The sequence below is a fragment of the Nomia melanderi genome, chromosome 1, assembly GCF_051020985.1.
Source record: "Nomia melanderi isolate GNS246 chromosome 1, iyNomMela1, whole genome shotgun sequence".
In the NCBI taxonomy this organism is placed as follows: domain Eukaryota; kingdom Metazoa; phylum Arthropoda; class Insecta; order Hymenoptera; family Halictidae; genus Nomia; species Nomia melanderi.
Window position 1 is genome coordinate 20,457,511 of NC_134999.1, and position 19,027 is coordinate 20,476,537.

At 42.1% G+C, this 19,027-nt stretch overlaps 3 protein-coding genes and 2 long non-coding RNA genes across 15 annotated transcripts in view; 3 read left to right on the top strand and 2 right to left on the bottom strand.

Annotated features, from left to right (window-relative positions):
- Positions 1-83: 83 nt before the first annotated feature.
- On the top strand, positions 84-4,472 carry LOC116426769 (tetratricopeptide repeat protein 21B). The gene is made up of 6 exons (XM_031976208.2): positions 84-2,212; positions 2,280-2,596; positions 2,664-2,995; positions 3,069-3,276; positions 3,341-3,654; positions 3,725-4,472. Exons 1-6 carry the CDS (start codon positions 84-86, stop codon positions 4,355-4,357), a joined length of 3,933 nt encoding a protein of 1,310 aa, XP_031832068.1. The 3' UTR covers positions 4,358-4,472.
- LOC116426778 (uncharacterized) lies at positions 4,154-4,633 on the bottom strand. The gene is made up of 3 exons (XR_012999156.1): positions 4,567-4,633; positions 4,354-4,464; positions 4,154-4,282 (listed from the first exon to the last, which is right to left on the bottom strand). It is a non-coding gene; the product is annotated as an uncharacterized LOC116426778 (long non-coding RNA).
- Positions 4,477-6,555, top strand: LOC116426775 (malate dehydrogenase, cytoplasmic). The gene is made up of 6 exons (XM_031976226.2): positions 4,477-4,878; positions 5,099-5,244; positions 5,311-5,463; positions 5,854-6,015; positions 6,087-6,293; positions 6,364-6,555. The coding sequence occupies exons 1-6, from the start codon at positions 4,623-4,625 to the stop codon at positions 6,466-6,468; spliced, it is 1,029 nt and encodes a 342-aa protein (XP_031832086.1). The 5' UTR covers positions 4,477-4,622; the 3' UTR covers positions 6,469-6,555.
- Positions 6,556-6,625: 70 nt separating this feature from the next.
- lovit (loss of visual transmission) overlaps positions 6,626-19,027 on the bottom strand; it is a 48,237-nt gene continuing 35,835 nt past the window's right edge. For 4 of the 10 annotated variants that reach the window (XM_031976213.2, XM_031976212.2, XM_076369919.1 and 1 more), the window contains 10 exons: positions 12,928-13,368; positions 11,775-12,124; positions 11,120-11,382; positions 10,776-11,024; positions 10,029-10,279; positions 9,862-9,975; positions 8,886-9,179; positions 8,635-8,765; positions 8,374-8,548; positions 6,626-7,907 (listed from right to left, as the gene is read on the bottom strand). In XM_031976213.2, the coding sequence (XP_031832073.1) occupies positions 7,677-7,907; positions 8,374-8,548; positions 8,635-8,765; positions 8,886-9,179; positions 9,862-9,975; positions 10,029-10,279; positions 10,776-11,024; positions 11,120-11,382; positions 11,775-11,974 (1,908 nt within the window). In that variant the 5' untranslated portion in view covers positions 11,975-12,124; positions 12,928-13,368 and the 3' untranslated portion in view covers positions 6,626-7,676. Of the gene's footprint in view, positions 7,908-8,373; positions 8,549-8,634; positions 8,766-8,885; positions 9,180-9,861; positions 9,976-10,028; positions 10,280-10,775; positions 11,025-11,119; positions 11,383-11,774; positions 12,164-12,927; positions 13,369-19,027 lie in introns of all 10 variants that reach the window. The other 6 variants (XM_076369948.1, XM_076369947.1, XM_076369941.1 and 3 more) reach the window with 6 other exon arrangements.
- Positions 7,929-9,037, top strand: LOC143174796 (uncharacterized). Of its 2 annotated transcripts, none has more exons than XR_012999154.1 (3): positions 7,929-8,579; positions 8,625-8,816; positions 8,905-9,037. It is a non-coding gene; the product is annotated as an uncharacterized LOC143174796 (long non-coding RNA). The 2 variants fall into 2 exon arrangements; XR_012999155.1 differs by having other exon boundaries at positions 8,641-8,816.

Here is a 19,027-nt window from a genome sequence, read left to right on the forward strand (position 1 = left end):
ATTCAAATTTTATGAAATAAATAAATAAATCAACTACATATTTTAATTGCATTTATATAATCTACATTCTATTCATTTATAAAATGGAGGAAATAGAATACACAACTGTGATTGAATGGTATTGTCGTCAGTTCTACTATAATGGAATGTTAATGTATTGCAAAGAAGCATGTGAAGCATATCCAACAAGTGAACGCTTAAGAATTCTATTAAGTCTTGCATATGCCCTAAACAGAAAAAATCAGGAAGCAATTAAAGAATGCTTAAGTATGTTAAATAATGCTGATGCAGCTTTAGCAGCATTGCTTCTGCAGAATATAGCATATGCGAGTAGCGAGAATGTTGAGAAGACTACTTTGATGCAAATTGAAACCAGAATTAGAGATGAAAGAAGGAAAGCATCTCCATATGCATTGGCATTAGCAGCATTAGTATTGACTTTAGTACAAAAAGTTGAGAAATCTAAAGATTACATAGAAAGAGCTTATAAACTAGACTCCTCTAATATAAATGTTTTGTTAATTAAAGGATGGGTAGATTTATTTATAGTGAATGAAATCAATTTGGACACATCAAATTTGTTTGAAATGGTTTTAAAGGAACAACCAAAGAATGTATATGCTCTTCTTGGTTCTGCAAAGTATAAACAACAGCATGGTGACAGTGCAGGGGCAATATTAACATTGAATTCATTGATTGTACGTTATCCTAAATTGTACCTGCCTTTAATAGAAAAGTTGCACAATCAACTGACGATGAAAGATTGGGACCAAGTTCTAGAGACTGCTAACAGGATATCATCTATTGATTCAAATAACATAGATGCTTTAAAAGCACGAGTGTTTATAACGATTTGTAGGAACGGAAATTACGAGGAAGGATTGAAAGATCTACAACCATTTTTTAGAAATTTGATACTAACAGAAACACGGAACGTTACTGTTTTAGTTAACAACGTTCAATTATTCTCGCGATTAGCGTGTAAAAATCAAGAGATTCTGTTAGAACTTGCAAGAACCGTGGATCGAGTATTGCAACAAAATTCTAAAAATTCAGATCTTATGGTTGAGCTGGGGAATATATATGTGTCACTGGGAAAAGCAAAGGATGCAGAACATTATTATAAAAGTGCTATTAAAATAAATGAGTCCTCTTTCTCAGCTTTGATAGGCCTGGCGCAATGTCAACTTTCAGACACCTCAATTGAGGGGCTGAACTTGGCACAGCAACAAATTGATTTCCTTATGGAGATGCAATCCAACTCGATGAATGCAGAATTACTTTTTATGTCTGCAAAGGTAAAGACCAGTGCTCCGAGTCAAGCTCTAAATGACTTAGACAATGCAGCTACTATCATATTAAATAACTGTAAACATGTACCATACGGATATGATTACATAAAAAGATTAAATCCTGATCTGTGCTTAGATATTTGCAAGCAACGTTTAGTTTACTCAATAACAAATAGTGTAACAAATCTGGAGGAGAAAGTAGTAAATGATGAAGAGCCAAGCTTGTATTTATTGGAACAGCTCACAGATGCATACCCTGGTTTAATTACAGCACAATTGTTGCTGAGTAAAGCTAAAATGCAGAGTGGTGAGTTGGAGGATGCTGCCAATATACTGAAGAATATTCTGAATAATGTTGATTCATCTAATGCAGAAGCACACTTATTAATGGCTCAGATCTTGGCTTGTCAGGGAAACTACCAATTGGCTTCTCAAAGTCTTGAAGTTGGTCTGAGCTATAACTTTAAAATCAGGGATAACCCTATTTATCATTTAATCATAGGCATCGTTCAGAAAGAAAATAAAGACATTGAAAGTGCGATAAAAAGTTTCCAAACTGCAATGTCCTATGCGGGACTACAGCCTCGTGAAAGCAAGCTGGAAACTGTGCATATCTCAGCGTCGGATACAGCAACGTTGTATCTCGAATTGATTTCTGCATATGGCAAGATGAGACGATTCAATGAAGCAATTACCCTAATACAAGAGGCAAACTTAAGGTTTGGGAACACTATTGAAGAAGGTAGAATACTGATAGGACATGCAGAACTACTTTTAGAAATGGGAGAATTGGACGAGGCCATCAAGTGCTTGTCTAGAGTAACTTCAGATCAGCCTTATTACCTGCAAGCACACACACGTCTGGCTGAAATCAATTTAAAGTATAAAAAGGACAGGCTTGCCTTTGCTATGTGTTTTAGGTTTGTTCTTCATTACACTTCCTTATTCGTATCTCTTTAAGCATTGTCTACATTTATTTGTTTACAGAGAATTAGTGGAGCACTGTCCTGGTCCAAAGACATATAGTATGCTGGGTGATGCATATATTTCCATACAGGAACCAGAGCGAGCAATAGAAGCATATGAACAAGCCATGAAACAAAATCCTATGAATAAGTTGCAGATAGCCAGCAAGTTAGGGAAAGCCCTTGTAAAAACACATCAATACACAAAGGCTATAAATTATTATTGGGATATGGTGAGACAAGAAAATTTCAAGGAATTGAAGTTAGATCTTGCTAAGTTATTCGTGACAATGAAACAGTATGATAAAGCAGAGTCTACATTGGTACAAGAACTGCAAGGCAGGTATTATTTATATTAAATATTTGATCATGGTACTCATTCGATGCAAATAATTCGATATTTCAGAAGGACGTCGGGATTCTGATTTGCAGAATCTAGAGGTACGCGGTCAATTATTGCTTTTACTTGCGAAAACAAGAGAAAAAGCAGATAATATTCACGGCGCTCTGACTGCGTTGAAAGAAGCTAAAGAGAATCAACACAGGTACATACAACGTCTAGGAAGTTCTACTATGGAAGATGAGAAGCAAATCTTGGCGAATATCTGCCTGACTATGGCCAACTATTCGTCATCTTTAAGAGATTATGATCAAGCAATAACACATTACAAAGAAGCTTTGAATCATAAGCCTGCGAACGTGCAAGCTCTTTTGTCACTGGCAAAGATATACATGCAGGTGAATGATCGTAATTTCTTGAGTGGAGTTTCCTATAGATTTCTCAATAATGACCCGTATCTTTGATTCCCAGACTAACAATTTAGACAAATGCGCGCAGAGCTGTGCAGCTTTGTTAAACGCAGATCCGAACAACGAAGCGGCTTCCATCATGATGGCAGATCTCGCGTTCCGAAAGGTAGATTTTGACACAGCAGCATATCACTTCAAGCAATTGTTGCTAAAGCAACCAACGTACTGGACTGCACTCGCAAGGCTGATAGAAGTCTCACGCAGGACAGGTAGAAGATACTTGAAAGAACTGCTGAAAGAATTGGAAATTGATTTATATTCTCTCTACATCAGGGAACATGGATGATCTCGAGGAATGGCTTCATCGCGCAGAGTTAGGGATGAGCGGATCAAACTTGGCAGCTGGGTATTATTACTGCGCTGGCTTGTTAGATTGGCGCACGGGAAGATTAAACTCCGCGCTTCGTCAGTTTAATTTTGCAAGACGTGATCCTGAGTGGGGTCAACAAGCAATATATAACATGATTGAGATTTGTTTAGATCCGGACGATGATTCCTCTCTTTCCAACGAAGTCTTTAACGACGATGACAGCGAGTACCAAGACTCTAGAACGATGGCCTTGAAAACTGCCTACCGTCTCTTGCAGGTAAAGCTACCAGCTCATAAAAGCTGCTTCTAACTGTTCAAAAAGTGTACACTCAACCATTCTGCTTCAGGAATTAAATCCCAAAGGCAGTCCTCACGAAATGTTAACGCACAGGCTGCTAAGTAATTTCTTCCTGCTGGCTACAAAGCAAAAGTCGAACATAGAAAAGGCTTTGCAAGATTGTACTGCGCTAGCCAGCCAAGAAGCTCTGAGGGATCACGTAGGGCCAGCCCTTGGCATGGCAATGGCTCACATCCTTCTCAAACAAACTCCCAGAGCCCGGAACCATTTGAAACGCGTCAGCAAGAACATATGGACCTTCGAGGACGCCGAGTACTTGGAACGCTGTTGGCTGCTCTTAGCCGAGATTTATGTGCAATCGAACAAATACGACTTGGCTAATGAGCTGCTGAGAAAGGTCTTGCAGCACAATGCTACTTGCGTGAGGGCTCATGAATTGTCTGGCCACATAGCCGAGAAAGAGCAGAACTATAAGGAAGCTGCTCTGCAATACAGCCAAGCTTGGAGGTACGGTGGAAAGTCCAAACTTTCTGTAGCCTACAAACTGGCTTACTGCTCCATGAAGGCTAAAGTGTACGCTGAAGCAATCGACGCCTGCAATGATATCCTAAAACAGAGTCATGATTACCCACGCGTGAAAAAAGATATTCTAGAAAAATGTATCAATAATTTACGCACGTAATAAAAGGTCTGGTTCACAGAAAATCAACGCAGTGTTGTTTACATTTTTTTTCTATCAGAAAATACTCTCTGCGTGACTCTCAAGCTCAAGTAGACGTTATAAAGTGGCTGAAATCCAGATAACGGGCAGTCCTTATCGAAGAACCATAGACTCTACTTACCAAAATTAACTTATTCGAGTAGATTCGGCTCGAACCGCCTTGTAGATACCTATAAACGCATTCGTAATCGTTGCAAACGTCAAGTAGGAGTTCCGTGAATCACAAATGGATTCGAGTATCTACGAAACTGACGAAACCGTCGTGACTCACGCGTCGCGACGTGACGAGGACGTTTTGCGAGTGGTCGTCACCGACGGGAGCAGTGACATAGCACTGTCCTTCCTTTACAGGATTCTTTCCGATGAAGTATTCGGTCCGGATCAATCGATCTTCGTAAGCGTGTACGAGTTCCCGGAGAAAGCGGTGTTTCTGGAGAGCGTAGCCATCGAGCTCACGTTCTTCAGCCCCAATCTTCTGCACGGTAAACTCTTTTTAAAAATAAGAAATAAGAGATTCTAGGAAAAAAGATCTCATCGGATCACGGATATTTTCCTAAACCAAACATCTAGCGAACTGCATTGAAATCGCAACACTGTGGAACTATTAATGACTGCAATATATTTCGCGATTAATTTGTCAGAGGAGTAGTTAAGCAGCGGAAACAGATTTATGCGTGTGTCTGTAAACACTATCTGCTGTAGATATAACGTACGGTCACGATGCGTCTGTCGCATTCAAAGACGCAGACATTGTGTTCTGCATCGGCTCAGCGAGGGAGTACGCGTTCAGCGAGCAAGAACACACGGATTTATTCTACAAGGAATACATTTACGCTGCTAGGGATTATGTAATGATGCTCTGCTGAATTCGTAGAATATTTCATTGTTTTACAGCGCTTCACTCTCCGCTATAGGGTGAATTCATCGAGAAATATGCGAAAAGGGACGCAAGGATCATAGTGCTTGGGAACACAGCTGCTACCGTCATATCTCGCTACGCAAGGTCGATTCCACGAAAGAATATAACCGCACTGTCGTTCTTCAACATGCAAATGGCTGTTGCACACGTACGCTATGCAGGTTCTTTGAAATCGTGTTGCATTCTTTAACCAGTTAAGTGTGGATATTAGTTTGAAAAATCTCTCCTCGCAATAAAATCAAATAATGAAGTGTGTACTCGTTAAACGCAGGCCAAATGCACTTAAAATATAGCCTAACGAAAAACTAAAGGGAAACGAAGAATTACATGTTTGTCTCAAAGATAAATAATCCATCGTTGAAAAAGTTAGCACCATTAAGAGTTTTAAGGTGACGTGTATACTCGTCACACAGTTAACTGGTTAATAGACTCTTTATGTTACTCTTTCATCCTTTCGTTATTGAAGTGTCCAGAGACTATCAGTTCTGCTCGTCCAAAATCGTCGTTTCAGCTTCCAAAATTGAGAAAACGGTTCCAGATCGCAGCTCAAGCAGATTGCCATCCCACAGAAGTGAAGAACGTCATAGTGTGGGGCAACAACAACAGGTATTGCTTTCTGGATTGCAGGTATATGTACCTGGCGAACGGAAAAGAGGTAACCGACGACTTGAAGGTGTGGCTGAGGAACGACCTCCCATCGGTGAGAGTGTTGAACAGTCTCAATGGAAGATACATTTCATCGGACTCCAAAAATGAAACATATTTTAGTAGATCATGCAGAACACCCTGCGTAGACCTATGTACTTGAGGTCCATGGCGTACGCGTTGGCGGAACACGTGAAAATCCTGTGGAACGGCACTCCAAAGGATCAATGGATCTGTATGGGGGTGCTATCCGATCATTCGTATGGCATCTCAGCCGGAACGTTCTTCTGTTACCCTGTTTATTGTAAAAATAAAGAGTACGAAATCGTGCAGGTAATGGATTCTGATCCTTATTCTTCTCTTGAAACGCTTTGGAAGGTTTATTGGTGATTATATTCCATAGGGTCTCGTAGATGATGAGTACATCAGCAGGTACATCTTGGACATCTGCAGGCTGACGATAAGGGATGTTGAAATCGCTTTGGAACTGTGTGGTTTGGATAATTGAGCTTCTCTGAACCTAATCTCAACTTTCTATCTATTGGAAATTTCGCGATTTTGGTTGAATTTTTAAGTAACACTCCGTTCAGTCTGTCTTTCTTTCTGTGGATCGAGCAGCAATTCTTGTTTTAAACATTCGAAAGTAATGAATTGCGATGCCAACGCTATTTCTGCACGTTTTATTGCCTCATTAGAAGACAAACATTTATTTACAAGTGTCCTGCGCGACATACAGTTTAGGAATTCATCAGGGAAGGGGCGTGTAGCGAGTTAATGGAGCCATTTATTTGTGCATCGTTAACATGGCACTGTTGTTAAGCGAACGAGCGCTCGTCGACGAAAGGCCGATGATTCCCAGCGAATGTACAGAGTGTCTCGAACACTAGCCCCAAGATACGGTGCCCGTCAAGGCTGCATACCCTTAAGCATTTCATTGAATTACACGTCTCGGTGACTTTATACAAATATATAACGCTTAATCGTGGGACACCCTGTACACGATACATACACAATCCTTCTCTAATAGAAAATATACAAAAATGCAATAGACAAACGATACGGATCATCTAACAGTCACTACTAACACATCGACAGGCTGCAGGTATTCATGCAAATGTAAACTTTAACTTATAAACGCTCGAACCAGAAGTTCGTTTCTCCGATCAAGAATTTCACCGCGACCTACAATCAAAATTCCGTTCGATTAGTCACTGTACAAACTTTCTTAGAATCCTCGATCGAGGTATCAGCTTATCAAACATTTCGACACACTCGCAATCGAGAGATAAGTAGGGTAATTCCGGGGGAACGGGCGTACGGTAAAAATGGCCACTTCAATTGCCTCGTGCAAATGATTGATATTGCTACAATCGATGTTTCTTCATTATTAATTCAAATATCTCTCAGTGATTTTCTAAGAAAGTAAATAAAGCTTGTTCAAAGATCAAACCTAAAGAAGTTCTCGAACGGAAGTTACAAAAAGTGAATGTCACTCGATTATTCTGGATTGAAATTTAATACCGCTTTTCTATTATTGATCGTCATGTTCTGAAGTAAGGGTAGATACAAGTGAACCAGGAATTTCTCTTTTTTCTTTAGTTAGTTATCCACAAAGTTATCAAAGGTATGAAATGATGCGTTTCGAAGAAAATAAGGCCATCTTCCCTAGAATTACCCTAAATGGTTTCGCGGAGAATCTCGCGTGTCGGACTTGATTCAAAGATCTAGGTACATGATCCGCGTGGCGGAAATCGCCCCGCAGGCGGCGAGGGTGCTCGCCACGCAGACCACCGCGGTGGTGGTGCCCGATTTGCTGACGATCGTGCCCAGGCAGCAGGAGAGCAGGAATTGCGCCAGGAAGACCATCGACGAGACGATCGCGACGTCGGTGCCGAGGCCGCGCACCCCCTCGCTTTGCACGGCTTCTCCCTCGGCTGTCACCTCGAACTGCAAAGCCAGTTAATTGAGTTATCGCGGCGAATGCAACGGGCAGACTGCGATCCACCGTTGCATCACGCTGCTGCAGCGGGTTTAATGGTATTAAACAATGATCTCCGTCGTGGATACTTGTCGTGCTTCGCACTGTATCAAAATGGCTACGCTAACTCGTGAACAGATCGCGAGGCTTATCTTCTGTGAACGTGTCCGTTTAGACGGCCGAATGATTTTCTGGGAAACTCGATGGCTGTTTGTATCACGATTCGAGTAACGAAGATATCAAGTATCCTCGTTGTTCCTCGCGTTTGTCGTTGACACGAGAGGGACGTGAATGTCAATTGTTCCTAAGGAGTCTAGCGTTACGCGTCTCTGGTTACACGTAATTGTTCGCAAGGCTGATGCGATGAATTTCAGCGAGATGCTCCGTCGGGAGCAATCAAGGTTCCTGTGGAGATTAAAATGATTCTCGACTCACCGTCGACGAAGCGTGGTAATGTGCAACTAATAAGTACGGCATGGTGAACAGAGTGGAGTACATCACTCCGGCTGTCCAGGAGAAGATGATCACTCCCACGGGATGCTTGGTCAGAGCCATCATCATCATCCCAGTGCTGTAGAACAGCAGGCCGCAGACGTAGACTCTTCGAGCTCTGTTCAGCCGAGAGAAGTCTCGTGAGAATGGTATGAATTATGAGAACCACTTGGTTATTTATCGTTTCAGTGAAGGGGAAATTACTTGTAGCGTTCTATCAACCTCTCGATGATCAACGAGTAACAGGAGCAGGACAACGAGTACATGGACATCCCCCAGCAGCCGAATCTAACACCGCTTTCGTATAATTCTCGCTCTTTGCTACCGTCTGGTGCCTGTAATAAAAGATTAGCCGAGTATAGTGATATTATAGTGATTCTTTTCTAGTAAGTAATATAGGATGTTAATGAATGAACGTGTTAATGTTGTTACGATAGTTCAAGGTTTAAATTAACCTGCGGATTACCGCCATAGACAGCTTCCCCGACGAAATCCGTGAAGTAGAGGGAATAGCAGACATGGGCCATCCAGCAGAACAAGTTCGTCAAGCACACCATACGAAGACTGTGCGGCATATACACGATAGACATCAGGTACTCCCTTAAAGTGGCCTTGGGATTCACGTCGGCGACATCCTCGGCTCCGGAAGCTCCGAAATTGGTCTCGTGCGCTATGACGTCTGGCACTATGGGTACCTGTCCTGCCCTTTTCTCTGGTTCCTGTACTGGCAGCGGCTTCAGAACGAATTCCTGTCCATTGTTAACAGTTTCGTCGCAGTTAGATTGATTGCTTGCAGCTGGGAATGTAGTTCTGTACTGCTAAAATAATAACTACTGAGAAGAACGTCTGTTTCTTTTATTTTGGAACTTTGGGACTTTGGGGCTTCAGAACTTTGGAACTTTGGGACTTTGAGATTTTAGAATTTTGGAACTTTGGGACTTTGGGACTTTGGAATTTTAGAATTTTGGAACTCTGAGACTTTGGGACTTTAGGACTTTGGTACTTTGAAACTTTAGAATTTTGGAACTTTGGGACTTTGGGACTTTGGGACTTTGGCACTTTGGCACTTTGGCACTTTGGAGTTTTAGAATTTTGGAACTTTGGAACTTTGGAACTTCGGGACTTTGGCACTTTGAAACTTTAGAATTGTGGAACTTTGGAATTTTAGAATTTTAGAATTTTAGAATTTTAGAATTTTAGAACTTTGGAACTTCGGGACTTTGGCACTTTGGAACTTTAGAATTTTGAAACTTCGGGACTTTGGTACTTTGAAACTTTAGAATTTTGGGACTTTGGCACTTTGGCACTTTGGAACTCTGGAACTTTAGAATTTTGGGACTTTGAGATTTCAGGATCTATAAACAGTTACAAGACGAATATTTTCATAGTGTCTAGGTTAAGATAATCATCTAAGAATGATTCCTAACTCACATCTTTCTTCGCAGCAGGTTCCTGATCATTATCCAAGGTTCCATAAGACACAGCCTCCTCCGTAGTAATCTTATCGTGCTCCTTCTGCTCGTCTTGCGTCTCTTCCTTGGCCATCTACAGAACACATCACATTAGAACATTCTCGCTTACATTCCTAAACAACGAACCATTTGTTCCTTAAACTGTTCATAGTCGTCTCTCTCCAGCAGCTCCAAAGGGATCTCCTTGAAGCTGGTAATGGTGCAGAACACGCAGATAATGAAAATAATAGTGATCAGTGTGAAGGTCGCGTGTAGATGTCCACCAAGCATCACTCCTATCGCTGTAGCATCCCAATTTATCCCTCCCAGACCGTATCCCATGAAGCCTCCTAAGCCCGCCATTATGGTGAACGTGCTCAGACCCTTCGCGTGGTCCTCTGTAACACGGAAAACGAACAATACGTTCCATCACACTTCCAATATTTAGAGAACAGAATCTAGAAGCAACTGTTATTAGCATAAAAACGATTAATATTATTATTACAGTGGTTACTATATTACAGATAGTGAAAGAGTGGATCTTGAGTAATCGAGAACCAAGAATAAATATATGTATTTAATAAAATATGGAAACAACACGGACAACACGTAAAAAATACAACTCAATGCCACGGAGGCCAACACACGACTCTCCCGCAACTCTCTTACATTCTCTCCCAAAAATCCTTCTCTCCCCCACAAGCATTCTTCTCACTCATCACAAACACTCGGATGCACCCCTGGAAAGTTGGCCCTGCAGTCTTGGGTTCGCGACGTTGCAGGCCACCTTCCTTCGACCGTTTTACAGCCTGTACTTCGCTCACAGTCATTCTTACATTCACTCTTCTGAAAAATACCTCAACCTACGCTAAGAATTCTACATTATTTACTTGCCAGGTGTAGTAACGTCGAGCAGATACGCCCTAGCTGGGCTCTGACAGGCGTCGGCGTCGAAATCGAGGAGGACCGTGCCCAGAATCGTGAAGAAGATCCCCCAGGAGTGCGAGGGTGGCTTCACAGCATCCTCTTTCCCCTGTTTCGCCGTAGTACGATGACCAAGAGGGACCGTGTAGTTCGCGTGAACTGCAGGCGTGTCGCCGAAAGCGTAGCCCATGTCCTCGCCGTTCGGAACTAGTATCAATCCTAAGGAAATAACGACGTTGCGAATGAATTATTGCTTATCAGTTGATACCAGTTGATCCTCTACAATAACCTGTAAATACATTGAATATAATCACCTATCAACACTCCAATTGCCAGCAAGAAGATAAACGGTCTCCGCCTGCCGTGCTTCGACCGACACCTGTCGCTCAAGCTACCTAAAATCGGGGTGACGAAGAATCCAATCAAAGGACTCAGCGCCCAAACGAGCGTCATGTGCTGATGATCGACACCGATCTTCAACAAAGTCGGCGAGACGAACGCTGTTTCAGCTGCGTATGAGAACTCGATCCCCATCACGGCTGCGGAGACGCGTACTAACTCTCCTCGCGACTTTTTCCTTAACAGAGATAGTCCTTCTTAGCACTTACTATCTTTTGTTTCAACTGTTGAACTACCAAATCTATGATTGAGAAGGTAACGTGCTTCTCTGAGAAATGAATGAGGAAATCGATCTATCGCGCAAAGTGTATTATAAATGTAATATAAATCAATTTCAACTCACGTTTATTATTACAAATAACCTCTTATAAAATAGTAAAGATCGAACGAGCCTTTGGTTGTCGAAATCATTCCAGATTTATTGAGATTCCAATGTATTATAAATCAATTGGAATCTCAATAAATCTGGAATGATTTCGACAACCAAAGACTCCTTTGATCTTTGCTATTTTCTAAGAGGTTATTTCTAATAATAAACATGAGTTCTATAAAGTCAACATCATCGAGTACCTATAAATATGCGCATAATCCTCCAAACTTCTCTCGAGCTTCGGCGGGCCCCGGAAATGGTTCAAGAAACCTTCAACCCCCTGATCCAAAGGTATGCCGCTCTTCCACTCCTTCCAAACCTCCCATTTCTCCTTGAACTTGTCACGAACATCGTGGACCCTACCGGCGAATCCTTCGTATTCGTGCAGTTTATCCACCATGGTTCACTCTCGGCAATCGAATCCTTCTCAACAACACTTTCCCCTCAAACAGAGCCAAATCTCATCGTGTTCCAACCGACACGTCATCCCGAACAAAACACCAGTTCTCTTCGCTCCCCGAAAGATCTTAATCGTCTTTTAACCGGTTAACTGTGTTCGACGGATACACGTCATTTTAATTATTTATTTCTTCAGATAAACATTTGTATAGGGTAGACCAAAGCGAATCGGATCGAAATAAACATCCAGTTTACATTCATCGCCTCTTAATTTCGACAGGAAAACCTAAATCTTTCTTATTTTATCATTAACCGCTTACAGACGATTCATTAAAGTAGGTATATCTACAAAACCTTCAACAAATGAAGTGGAATAAGCTAAATAGATGCCTATACAGATTAAATAATAAAAAGAGGAAACTGTACTAATCTTCTGCTGCTTGAGTAACTAAATTATTTGCCAGCAACATAGTATTCCAAACAAAGTTTCATCCCACCAAAATGTCAACATTCGTCCCGAAAGGATCGACCCTTTGCACTCCGAAAATTTGTCACTAGAAATATTCAATTTATTTTTATGAGACATAAATGACATTTTTTTCAACTAACTTAACGAGGAATCTATTCCCAAAATAAGTATTTCCACATTTCACGTATCGACAGATTACTCAAGACTTAACGTTAAATACGAAATTTTACAACTTCGATGCACCAATCGAGTGGTGACCAAAAAGCAAAGGGTTAACATCCAGCGCTTTCATTTCTCTGACAAACAGAAAACGCTCCGATCCGCCTCGATCTACCATAATCCTCTTTCATTTCGGTATTTCGTTTCAATGCATATTAAGTACGTCTAGCCCGCGTTCGTGCACGCGTCATCGGTTGATTCGATCACACACCCCGCGAGAGATTTCGAACGATTCCACAGTTAACCGGTTAAAGTTGAGAATTTACCAAGGACCATTATCGATAGGTTCGCAAGCACATCCTGCCGAACAGATCGTGCACCGGAATAGATCGAGAGGGTTGGTCCTGAGGGGTTGATGCTTCGCTGGCGAGACACGAGACCCGACTGGCGGTCCCGCAAGCTCGGTGGCCAAGACGAAAGCTCGAGCGACGTCGACTTTCACCGAGGCCTCTCTCGCCGGGGTCGGGCTCTTCGTCGCTGCTCGCCGGTCCCGGAGGATGTAAAATGAGCTTTCCGTGTACCGAGGGAAACCTGCTTACCGGGAGGCTTGCTCGTTACGGTTGATTAAAATCGCTTCTGTCGTCGGACCGGCTCGATGGAGCCTGTTGCCAGCCTGACATCGGATACAGCTCGGACTTTATGGAGTGATAAGGATGCGGCCTGCGTCTGGGAGCTGCGAGTCGAGCTTTCACGAAGCGCTCTGCGTCCTGCGAACACGATAGCAAATATGTAGATTTCATGGGGATCGGTGTTAGACAAATATTTGGTTTACGATGGGATCATTTAGTACGCGTGTAATTAACACTAGGTTTACGGGCACTTATTGTACACTTCATTCTACTATTCCTAAAAGAATTGATGCTCGTTTATTTAGATCGTGGAAACTGGAGATTCGATAGCAGGTAATTGGGGTACATGTCAGTGTGATCGCATCAATCAAAATCAATATGCGTCAATTTGACGCGTTCCGTAAACCTAGTGTTAATTTCAATAGTTTCTGTTGATGAAACTCTGCCGGATAAGGATTTCATTTTCTTATCAAGCTGTTTGAGCTTGCAGTTTTTATGGTTCTTTTCGTTTTAGATTCTTTTGTTCCACGTGTTCTTTGGATCTTTCCTATTGAGCAATAGCTTCTATCGCTACTGAGAATAATCCTCTTGCATCAGCTCAAATTTAAGACAGACCCTAATTTAACCTCTCAATCGGGCACTTCGCGTAGGTTAGGATCTAAAATTAAATAAGATGTTCGCATGGTTTAAGCGTATGGCGGGGACGTGTCATTATGATAAATTGAATCGTAGGCGTGAGACAGGGTTCTATGCGATGGAGTTGTCGATGCGTATTGCTGTCGTAAGCTCCGACAAAGGGGAAGCTCGGACCAAGGCCACATACGCAACAAGACCTAGTTTGTAGGACTTCTCTCGGCAGTTAATACGATAGTTCGATATGCTTGCGACGGTGTAGCGCCGAGCTTTCTTGAAAAATCCGCTGGCGTTGTCTTGTCGCCGAAGACCATCAGGTAAATTCGGTTAGACCCTGGCTCACTGCTGATACGAGTGCGCATGTTGCGTCTCAAGAATTTTTCATTACTTGCTCTCTAAAAGGATTTTTCATCAATTTCAATGTTTGTAGACCGAGAAAAATTAAAAGACGATGCGAGTTATTTTTTCGTGATCCTGAACACTAGAACTACCAAGCATTTAATACGATTAATATGCAATCCCTATAGAAATTGTAATAATTGATTATTATCAATTCCTTCAGACATTCATTATAGATTCAAGATCATTTCGAATATTCAATGCTTCTAAGATACCAATAATTACGAAATAAAAACGTTGAAGCCAATCATTTTGTACGATAGTTCTAGTGTTAACTAGCATTGTCTTTCGGTTTTTATAGATTCAAAACCATTTCGAATATTCAATGCTTCTAAGATACCAATAATTACGAAATAAAAACGTTGAAGCCAATCATTTTGTACGGTAGTTCTAGTGTCAACTAGCATTGTCTTTCGGTTTTTCTTTTCCCTTGAACGTCGCGACTGCGCGAAGATAGTTTAGAGGTAAAGGATAAGTATACATCGTGATGTAGAAGAGGATATTCTCGTTTTATAAAGCATAGACATCGCACATTCGAGGCAACAGTCGATCAACGTGTTTCGTTTCATCGTGGACCACTCGTCCGTATTATTCCGTCGTCCTCCGCAGATGGAGCGTAAGCCTGATTACACAACGAGGGATTGCTTGATAAGAATAAAGACGACATTTGCACGTGCCTTTAATAGAAACTGCATCTGAAATCATTAGCAGAGCATCGGCAATCGGCGCAGACTGCGCAAGGCTAACCGTAAGGCTGCAGACTAAACAAGTAGACAAGAAAATTTCCTGTTTACAGATACACAACGTAATTAAACAAGATTCAAGTATTCAGCTAGCTAATTAACACGTTGAACGCCTCACGATTTCGCAGAGGAAAATATACAGAATGGAAAAAATATGATATTAAATCATATTTGATATTTGATATTTGATTGAATCGCATTATTACTATTCCACGTTCATCTAGCTGAATGTCACTGTATTATGTAGCATAATTTACAATATAGAAATGTTTTCATATAATTGTCGTTTCATTGAGTGAAATCTAAGGAAATTAGCAGTGTCTTTTCGATCGATGCGAAAGAAGAAATCAGAAATAATTTTCACCCGTCCGGTAGTTCGAATGTCGACGAACAGTCCAGTAACGTCGCGTTAACATCATCGACTGTACGTTTAACAGTGAAACAAACGAATTCCTCTCGTTCGCCCCCGACAACCCGCACACCCCTGTTGTTTGCTCTGTTCTTAACGACACGAGTGTGTTTGCACGCGCGTGCATCCATCGTATCTCCGCAAACGAAGCGTCCTCGGTCGAAGCTTTTTCCAACGGGCGCCGATGTAATTTCCGCCCGGGAAATTGCACTTTGTCGATTCGATCGTGTCCCTTTCGAAGCGGATTTCCAATACGATTTAATACGCGCGCGAAGGAGGGAATTCCGAGAGACAGCGGTCGCTCTTGTCTTTCTCGTTTTCCTCGATTCTAATCGTCCACCGCAAAAATTCGCTCAGCCAACTAGAACGATGTTCCAAAATATTTCGGGCGTCGCTCTATAATTCGAATTTTACTTAGAAATCCTTTCCATTGAATTCTCGAAATTCCATGGAGATTCGTTCATTCAACGGGCGACGAATTGTTAATTCGTTCGACGCGAGTTACTTTCGGTGGAATAAGCGATTCGCTGTCGAGTAGAACACGCCGCGCCGTTCGGGAAATGGAAGATTACGTTTCAATGCATCTAGGCTGAATGAATATCGAATCTGGAAATCGAAATAAAGCGTAACGCGTTTCCCCGCGGTAATCCTATTCATCGAGGCGCGCCGTTACCGTCGCAGAAATTGAAACGGACGAACGTACGCCGCTTGCACGTGGCGAAACGAGCGCGAAAAACGGCCGCCGAACGAACACGATGCAATAGGGATCATCATTGATCCGCCGTTCGCAGGGAAATTGATCGTTTTCCACGTCGGACGGCTGTTTTATCGGGAAAGCCGAGGCTCGCCCGAAGGCCAATAAGCAGAGGCTGAACCGACGATGCGAACAGGGAATTCCTTATCCTGCTACATTCCCATTTTCCTGTTTTATTAGAGAAAATTCTGTCCCAGAGTATTTTCCCATGGGATAATTTCATGTGTATTACACAATACTTTCATGTGATTTTTAACCTTGCAATATTCTACATGTGATATTATGCTAAGACAATAACGCGATATTTTATTATTCAATACTTTACTTCATATTCTTCTATACAATAGTGTACAATATTTGTCTACGCAATGAAGTCCCATAGAAACTGTTTCGACGAAGGAATTCCTTAGAACTGATGAGGGGCAATATTTCCGATTTCTCGTCCCATATCCCGAGATTTCATTAAAGCTTATTAAACAAATTGGAGAGTAATATTGCTCCAGCGATCTCGCTCTCTTCTAGGAATCTTAAGCCGCTTGTTCGTATCGTGATCGTTGTCCCGCGGAAACGAACCGGAGACTCGATGAAATTTAATCGAATAATCGGATTGGACGCAGCCACGGTCCTGCCGAGCGGAAAGATTCCTCGTCATTACGGACAACAGCGTCTCTGATGAACGATATTTTCCTAAATAAGATAAAACTTCGAGGAATCAATAACCGCCGTGCTCCGGCAGACGGTTAACCTCTCGATCTATAGACTCAATGGAAATTCGCCGTGAAGTTTCTGAACAAAAGCTACATGGATTTGTTCTTGACAATTTTTAAATGGACTAACTATAAAGTGAAACGTCGTTCGTGGAAAATCTACGCTAGCTTTTTGGGCGACTAAACGGTGACGCGATTGCAAGTAAAAATCAGCAGCACCGTAAACAATATTGATTTCTAAGAAACGTTTGCGTGAAAATCGAAGCTTATCTACTAACGCCGATAGTATCGGCGAAGTTTGTGTATGCAGGGTGGTCTGCCGCAAACAGTCAGTGTTTGAACACCTGTACATGGACGCCCGCCAGCGTAAAAACGCTTTATTAATAGCAAATATTATTCTGACCGCCGGAAACACAAGCAATTCGTTTGCACAGCTCGCAGATCGTTAATTAACGTTAAAATCGGCATCGAGAAATCAGGGGAAACAAGAATGCGAGGTGATAAGCACGCAATGCAGACAGATTCGTTTCCTTGATCGATTAACGAACACGATGCGAGCTTTTTAACGTTCAACGAAGTCCAAGGATAGCTCGTATGAGACATCGCGGACGATACGCGAAGGTAATTAAACTCCGTAGGTTCAAAGTCGAGTTCAACTGGTTCCGATATCGAACACGCGACTCCTTAAATAATAATAACGCGATCATTCGATGCGCCGTTCGATCCTGAGCTCCGCCATCTTGGAATTCCAGCCGCAATGTCACGAGGACTTACGAAAAAATTAGAGATTCCCCTTTAAAACTTGTCGTATGTTTTTCTTTTCATCTTTTCATTAAATTCCCTAATACACAGTTCATTATTTTCCGAAAGAATTCAATGTGTTTGCTGTCGAAGATTAAATATTACGAAATGTGTCGATTCGCCTTGTCACTGGCTAACCTGCACCCGCCATCTTTACGCAAACGTGAAGTTACGAACGTGACAGTACTATTGTTCGTTTTCAGACAGAAAAACGATGAATAATTGATTGGTGCAGCCGATAGTTTTGTTTCCATGACGACCAGTCCTACATATAAAATCGCTTCGACGCGAATCGAGTTCCGATTGTTAGCCGAGAACAAGGTTAACAGGAAATTTCTCGGCGGAAAGGGTTCGTGCCGGAACAGGACAGAAACCGTCCGATGAACTCTGATGGGCTGTTCTCGCCTCTGCTGGGAATAAGGAACTAATTCGATGGAGTCTCCGTTATCCGAATTAACGTAGAAGCGTTGTGCATAAAATATTATGAAAGGACATTTCTCTATTTACATGTCCCGTGAAAACTGAACGATAAGAATGGAGATTAATAAATCTTTTCTTTTCTAGCGAAAAGAAACAAGGCAAAGGAATAATTTCATTTATTATTTTATTATTGTATTCAGTCGTTTATTATTAAAATCATTATCCACTGTTACAAGTGCACTTTTTAATTATTCGCAGCAGGATAGCTCGATACGTTTAACCTCGCCAACGTTTAACTTCGCGTTGCACCAAAAACGATACTGGTAGTCAACAACAACCGACACTGGTGTACGAATACTTCACTGTGTCAACGTGCATGTGTCCGTGTATGGTAGCAGTCGATAGTCGAGGGCCGAATGACGCCACGGAGCATATTTTCTGTGAAGCGGCGAGCGTTAATTAAATTAAGGAAGGAGGATGCCTTCGCGGAGAAAGAGATTAAACTGTTGTCGACGATAATTGTCACCGGTCCTTCTTTCTTTCCCGCTCCGTGCGTTGCAGCTCGACGGCCCGGTCACTTGACCCCGCCAATAATTGGCGGAATTGCCGGAATTGTATCGCGTAACAACCGTTTGACTGACAGAAAAGGGAAAGAGACGGGACCAGTGGTTAATTAGTCGCCGAGCGACGCTCCGCGCTCCGTTTCTTCGGATCATTACGCCATTGTGGCGTGACCTTGAACAGGAAAACGTTTCTCCAAAAATTATTCGAATGATTTTTTTATCTAACACAGCTGAATGAACCTCCGAGCGTTGCGATTTCGCAGGAGATTGAACTCTTCTTCGGAAACGCAAGTGAGAATTGAACGATGCTTAAACGTACTCGCAACGATTCCATCGATTAACGTTGCGCGACGTTGATTTTCGTTCGC

Bases quoted from the DNA above. Each gene is read 5' to 3' on its own strand.
- LOC116426769 (XM_031976208.2), top strand. From the start codon at position 84: ATGGAGGAAATAGAATACACAACTGTGATTGAATGGTATTGTCGTCAG. The intron at 2,213-2,279 runs GTTTGTTCTTCA...ATTTGTTTACAG, and splicing joins GCCTTTGCTATGTGTTTTAG to AGAATTAGTGGAGCACTGTC. The intron at 2,996-3,068 runs GTGAATGATCGT...TTTGATTCCCAG, and splicing joins TGGCAAAGATATACATGCAG to ACTAACAATTTAGACAAATG.
- LOC116426775 (XM_031976226.2), top strand. From the start codon at position 4,623: ATGGATTCGAGTATCTACGAAACTGACGAAACCGTCGTGACTCACGCG. The intron at 4,879-5,098 runs GTAAACTCTTTT...TATCTGCTGTAG, and splicing joins CAGCCCCAATCTTCTGCACG to ATATAACGTACGGTCACGAT. The intron at 5,245-5,310 runs GTAATGATGCTC...TCTCCGCTATAG, and splicing joins TTTACGCTGCTAGGGATTAT to GGTGAATTCATCGAGAAATA.